The sequence below is a fragment of the Dipteris shenzhenensis genome, chromosome 7, assembly GCF_047967505.1.
Source record: "Dipteris shenzhenensis isolate YYH24624 ecotype China chromosome 7, Dip_SZ_1.0, whole genome shotgun sequence".
Lineage (NCBI taxonomy): Eukaryota > Viridiplantae > Streptophyta > Polypodiopsida > Gleicheniales > Dipteridaceae > Dipteris > Dipteris shenzhenensis.
In genome coordinates, this window is record NC_141602.1 from 49584944 (window position 1) to 49591913 (window position 6970).

Genomic DNA, 6970 nt, shown 5'->3' on the forward strand with positions numbered 1-6970 from the left:
TGTTCCAATCCTCCCAAAAAATGACGGTGCAAGGACTCCCAAAGCTCCTCTTCTGCCCTTTGAGTCAATTAACTTGTTACACTTCCCCCCCCTTCCAGGCAAATACCCTTGGCAGCGGACTTGACTCCTTGCTTGCGTACGTTAAATCGCCCACTTTGTCTGATGTATTTTCACCTCTGCCACACCCTATTCACAACCATCAGGATTGTTATTGTCAATTACAACTGAACCTGAATGTCTTGTTCTTGGCACTGGTGTGCTAACTGTTTGATACTCAGGTTTGTGGGAGTCATCTTTATGGATTGCAGAGGTCATGGACTTTGGTCTTCTTTTTTCGCACTGTTCTAATATCTCCAAGGTCAATCCCACCTTCCTGTGCCACTCCAAGTTCTGTAGCTACATCATTTGTAAGGTCAATGAAATTTCTTTTCGAAAAGGACTGTTTACTGCATACATACTCTCTTCTTCTTAGTGTTTGCACTGTTGAACCTTCACCAATATGTTTGCCTCTCATGTAGGATACTTGTTTACTACTTTGCAAGATTGCTATAGTCATGTCGGTGATGCATGCATCATACAATGACACATACTTCATGCCATTGTTTGTGCTCAACCAAATGTCTTTATTCTATTAAATTTTAAGGGGGTTATTAAGAAACATTTTAAAGGGGGGTTTGAAAAAAATATTATAATGTTTTTGACTTGCAAAAGATATATTACAATGTGAAAGATTGATCACATACAACTGCAAAACTGTCAAAGAGTTAGGACACTTAGCATCCATCATATGATCTCATACAAATGGATAACTATTTAATACTTTGGACCTTGAGCATCCATCATTAAATTGTGAACAATCAAGTATTTGTAATATATTTGTTCCTAAGGGGCTTGCCCTTAGGAAATTATTAAATTTTTAATTTATGTGCTTCCTTACAAAAATACAAATATACTTATTCACTAAAGAATGTTTATCTAATGGTGTAGAAAATGTTTTTTTTCATCTATTAACATTGCATTTAAATAAAATTGTCTCAAAAATTAGTGTTGCCTTACATTATTTTTGTTTAAATATAATATTTTGATATCATAAATATTTATTCTCTTTCAAAAACAATGGGTTAAAATACATGGATACAAGTGAATATATGATTTCCTAACATGTTTGAGTAGTGGATTTGATCGGGCACATGGTCTAGAGTTCCAATGAAAACAGTAATCCCGTTAAACATGCTTTATTGTACACATGATGGAATGGACTAGTGGTCTTGAATATCAACCTCGCTAAACATCCCTTTTTGTACACACGATGGAAGGGACTAGTGGTCTTGAAGGAAAGTAATTGATGTACTTTCCTTCCACCTCACGTCCTGCATGAATTCACCTTTTCTCCCTCTTTGTTGAGCACCGAATCTCTCATTCTCCCTGTATCAATAGACATAACCGTCAACGTTCATCCCTGTCGTGCTCCCTTCCTCTTCAATCTCCCTTGCCTCTTCGCCATGCCTTCTTGTTTCGAACTGCTATAGCAGCTCCACCAATCTTGTGCTACATATGAATCATGGGCTTGTGACACCTTCAAATCACCACGCTTGTGTTTTTGTTTTGCTTGTTTTCTAGTCGTAGAGAAACAAAAAGAATCTTTTGACTTGTAGACATATGGAATCCTATCCTATCCTATCCAGCCATTTTTCATGAAGAGAAGGATTGGGATACATACGCCTGCAGCGGTGGGTCTGCATACATATGCCTAAGATAGCAATCGTCTCACTCCACCTTAGCATTTGTCGGTACTCCACCCACTTCACAATAATGGATTCCACACTCCTCGTGCACTGCCTCTGTATTATCATTGGGTTGCCCACTATGTCGGAGACGCCTCTCCACCATCGCGTTCGCTAACTGGACCCCGGACGCTGCAGAAGAAGCTGACTTGCAAGAGTTCACGACTGGCTAAAACCGCAAGGCTTTTCCGATCAGGTTCGTCGTGAACGTTCCGCCTTCACTCACTGAGAGTCATTGTACTGAGGGGTGCAGTTTGCATTTGCACTTTTTTAGTTTACAATTGAAAAGCTTTGTGTGGGCTGATGCGGAGTGAGTAGTTTCTGTATCAAGGCAAGATCAATGGCTTGTGACATTGTTCTGGAAGTAGTCCATCATCGCTTTAATGGCTGAAAAGGTAAAGTGCTATACCTCTGGGCCTTCTATCTTTTTAAGCCAACAACTACTCCAACAAGTCGACTCGACTCTCTGCTCCAACAACTCGACTCGACTCGACTCTCTGCTTGGTTCCTCCTTCATCCCGAACTGTTTTCTCCTGCTTCAGCGTTTGCGCTGGGCGAAAGTTGCACTTGGCAGAGCCAAATGGCCCAAAAAGGCCTTTTGGTGGCTCAACAAGCCATTTGCGAATCCATGCTGCCTCAGCCAAATGGCCGTATATGGCTTGAAGGTGGTCCACTCTGCATTTGCGCTGGGCGCAAACCACTTCTGCCACAGCCAAATGGCAAAAGATGGCCATGCGGCTTGAGGATGACAGGTTTGCGCTAGACGCAAACCACATAGTAAGGGGCCAAACGGAGCTTGGCCGGGTTGCTAGGAGGCCTCACGAGTGTGCCATCTTTGTTTTGGCAGGATTGTATGGCGTTGCTAACAAAGCACAGCTAGTGCTAGCTTCAAATTACTAGTTGAGTTTTGGAGTCGAAAACAAGGGAGTAGTGCACTACGAGCTATTAGGACATCCCTGGTCTACCAATCCCTATGCGAAATCGAGGCAAGCATAATCTTCATCTATTGTGGATCCCTCTCCTTCATCATTTCCTTCCACTACTTTGCTTTTTCTTAGCCGCTATCAAGATTCAGTGCATCATTCATAAAGGAGTACTACACGTCCCTTACCTCCGAGAAGCCGTGATCTAGCATAGCTTCGAGCACATCTCTGTTCCACTTGATATTATTTCGATGTCACGACTCCCTGACCCTGCATTGCCATCCTTGCTCATGTTGTATGCACCTCGAGTGTCTGGTGGAGCGCTATCTCCCTATGCAACTACAAGCTATTACATGAAGTTTGGAACATAGTGATGTTCAATAAGAGTCGAGTGCACTCGTTAGTTACTCGCTCTAAAGCAATGCTTTAACTGTTCACATAGAATGTCAGTGTAGGGGAGAAAATTGCTAGATTTCTATGACTAATATTGAGCCTAGAGGTAGCAGTCGAGGTTGATTGTTTCACTCTTTGGAATAGTAGTGCCTTGATGTACTGCTATTGGTGTCATGGTCTTGGCCATAGCCTTCACTGCTGGTGGCATTTGGAGCATTGTGGATTCACGCATGAAATGACATTTTTTCAAGGCTTCATGAAGTCATAAGCCACTCGTGGATCACAATTTTTGCCATATCCAAATGCCCATGGGAAATTTGCATTTTCTCAATTGACCAAGGCAGAAAAGTTTAGGACGCTGGCTCGACGCTGGTGATTTTTCCTCATTTTTTGTTAAAGTCCTTTCTTGGAAAAATGGCAGATTGAATCCAGGACAAGCAGGAGGCGTTCACTGTGGAATTAAAGAGAGGACAGGGAAAGCTGTCACTCGCAGATTTTCAAAATTCCATATTGGGATGCAGCCACCACACTCATTTTTTCCCTAATCTTTGATTGTATGGGTTTATTGCTTGAAGCTGTTTATCAAGTTCTTCTTCCTACTTAATCTCACCACTATTAAAGGAGTGAAGTATGGAGTCAGTAAACTTAATCTGGCCTTGATAGATCTCAGTACCAGTTCCGTAACCCCTTAACATACCACAGAGGTTTGGGTTTTGTTGAATACATTGTTCTATCTTATCTGGTTTGTTCTTTCTTGTCTACCAACAAATGTAGAACAGATTTGTCCCTGCATTAAAAAAGTGCCATGGATAAGTAATAATGTATCTTGGTGGCACTTTCCAGTTTATCTTTAGAAATAGCAATTACATAAAGTAAATACAATAACACATGTAGTAGCAAGGATGCAGCGACAATATAGTAGCAAAGGTATTTTTCTAATCTAAGTTTTCAACAAAGGCCACATCTTTGAGTATGAGGATTTTTAGAGAGGATAATCATTATTTTGATCCCAAGATTGATGCCATGTGAACCAGCAGATCATATTGTTTTGCCTAATTGTATAAGAACTCCTGATTAATTTGTTGCAGATGGAGTCTAGCAGTGGACTTGGATCCCACTATTCCTTGCGATCTCAGCGGAGATTTCTAGAGACTACAATGTCAGAAGGTCCAGAGATCACCTCTGGAGCAGTGCCTGCATCTCAGATATCTTCCTTAGAGAGGATCAGTGAGGAAGATGTGCCTAATCCTCCTGCATCAAAAATAAGTAAGGCATCTGAAAAATTGAAGGGACTAGTAGAGAGTAGCGGTGCAACACATGAGCTTCAAGGTAAAGGTTATGAAATTGTTCAAAATGGTAAAATCTTATTTATTATATCATATTGATCATGTGATGCTATTGGTTATTGAGGTTGATAATTGAATGATTTTCTAAAATTTGACATTTGCTTGAAGGTAAAGAGGCAGGAGATATCCATCTTCCTAGAGAGCTAAGTAACCGATATGGAAAGCGCATTAAGGTGCACTTGTTACAGGAGGTCATAGACACACTTGTTGTCAAGAAAGATATGGAGGTGCCTCTGATACCCTTGTGTAGGCTCATCATAAACAAGGCCATCAGGGTGGTGGGAGACAACGTAGGTGTCTTGGTAGAGATATTTGACCAGCAGGGGTACATTGATAGTAGGGGTGACTTCTTGGTGTCACTCGGGCGTCCAGGTGAGCCGGGGCTCACTTGGACATATGAGAATCGACAGCAAGCAAACCCTACATGGGAATTGGTAAACCATGAATTTGAAAATGAATTGGATACGAGACCAGATTGGGTCAACCTAAAGGGAAAGAAATTTCTGGTTTGGGATGGAAACCATCGACTCAAGGCATGGTTCAAACTCTAAACTAATCCTTCACATATCACTTCATGAACATGAGGTGAAGAAGTTTTGGCCTTATGGCCAAATCTTTTAAGGGAAACACTCTCAATAAGATTAGTTCACAAGAACAAACCTTCTCCATAAATATTTGACCACAAGGCTAAATCTTTTGCCCTCAAAAGATTTGGCCACAAGGTCCAATCTTTTCCTCAACTCATCCCATGATGGAACCCCTCATGGCATCCAAACCTATCCTTCAGGGATGGTCTCATGAAAAGGATATGCAAAAGTTTTGACCTTGTGTCCAAATCTCTTGGGAGAAACACTATCAATAATAGTAGTTCACAAGACCAAACGTTCTCCATAGAGATTTGACCATGGTCGACAAGGTCTAGTCTTTTCCTCAATGATGGAATCCCTCATGGGGGTGTCCAAACTTGTCCTTTAGTGATCGCCTCATGAACAAGATGTGCAAAATCTTTGACCTTGTGGCCAAATGTCTTGGGAGAAACACTCTCATAAAGAGTAGGCCAAAAGGAAAAGTCTTCTCCATGAAGATTTGACCACAAGGCCAAATCTTTTGGCCATAAAGACAAATCTTTTGGTTGCAAAATATTCAGCCACAAATTCAAATCTTTTCCTCAACTCCATCATGGGGGTGTCTAAACCTATCCTTTAGGGATGACCTCATGAATAGGATGTGCAAAAATTTGGATCTTGTGACCAAACCTCTTGACAAAAACACTATCAAGACTAGTAGTTTACAAGGCCAAATATTTTGGCCTTAAAAGTTTTGTCCATAAGGTCTAATATTTTTTTCCTTTTGTCCCATGATGGAATCCCTCATGGTGGTGTCCAAACTTGTCTTTGGGGATGGCCTCGTGAGCATGATGTGTAGAAGTGTTGACCTTGTGGCCAAATCTCTTGGGAGAAACACTCTCATAAAGAGTAGGGCACAAGACCAAAGCTTCTTTATGAAGAGTTGACCATAAGGCCAAATCTTTTGGCCACAAGGTCAAATATTTTCCTCAACTTGTCCAATGATGAAATCCCTCCCTCATGGGGGTGTCTAAACATATTCTTTCAGGATGAGCTATGCAAAAAATTTGATATTGTCACCAAATCTCTTAGAGACAACACTGTCAAGCAGAGTAGTTCACAAGACTAAACCTTGTCCATAAATATTTGGCCACAAGTCTAAATCTTCGCATCCCAAAAAATTTGTTCAGAAGATATAATATTTTCCTTATCTTGTCCCATGATGGAATCCCTCATATGGGTGTCCAAACTTGTCTTTTAGGAAGGACCTCATGAACATAATGTGCAAAATTTTTTACCTTGTGTACAAAACTCTTAGAGTTAACATTGTCAAGAAGAGTAGTTCACAAGACTAAACTTTCTCCATAAATATCTGGCCACAAGGTTTGATCTATTCCTCATCTTGTTTCATGATGGAATCCCTCATGGGGGTGTCCAAACATGTCCTTTAGGAAGGACCTCGTGATGTGCAAAAGTTTTAACCTTGTGGCCAAATCTCTTAGGGAGAACACTTTCAAGAAGAGTAGTTCAAAATACCAAACCTTCTTCATAAAGATTTGGCCACAAGGTCTAGTATTTTTCCTCATCATATCCCATAATGGAATGACTGGTGTCCAAACTTGTCTTTCAAGGATAGCCTCATGAATACAATGTGTAGAATTTTTTATCTTGTAGCCAAATCTCTTGGCAGAAACTGTCTCATAAAGAGTATGCCACAATACCAAACCTTCTCCATAAAGATTGACCACAAGGCTAAATATTATTTTGCCACAAAAGATTTGTTTGCAATGTCAAATCTTTCCATCAACTTGTCCCATGATGAAATCCCTCATGGGGGTGTCTAAAACTATCATTTGTGTATGACCTCATGAATAGGATGTGCAAAAAATTTGACCTTGTGGTCTCAAAAGATTTGACCACAAGGTCAAATCTTTTCCTCGTAGTGTCTCAAGATGGAA

The 6970-nt window shown here is 40.7% G+C and overlaps 1 protein-coding gene across 1 annotated transcript; it reads left to right on the top strand.

The window, feature by feature from the left end:
* Positions 1-1915: 1915 nt before the first annotated feature.
* Positions 1916-4995, top strand: LOC147900450 (uncharacterized). Its single transcript, XM_087376539.1, has 4 exons — positions 1916-1980; positions 4189-4429; positions 4555-4619; positions 4697-4995. The coding sequence occupies exons 2-4, from the start codon at positions 4189-4191 to the stop codon at positions 4760-4762; spliced, it is 372 nt and encodes a 123-aa protein (XP_087232665.1). The 5' UTR covers positions 1916-1980; the 3' UTR covers positions 4763-4995.
* Positions 4996-6970: the final 1975 nt, after the last annotated feature.

Bases quoted from the DNA above. Each gene is read 5' to 3' on its own strand.
- LOC147900450 (XM_087376539.1), top strand. From the start codon at position 4,189: ATGGAGTCTAGCAGTGGACTTGGATCCCACTATTCCTTGCGATCTCAG. The intron at 4,430-4,554 runs GTAAAGGTTATG...ATTTGCTTGAAG, and splicing joins TGCAACACATGAGCTTCAAG to GTAAAGAGGCAGGAGATATC. The intron at 4,620-4,696 runs GTGCACTTGTTA...ACCCTTGTGTAG, and splicing joins GATATGGAAAGCGCATTAAG to GCTCATCATAAACAAGGCCA.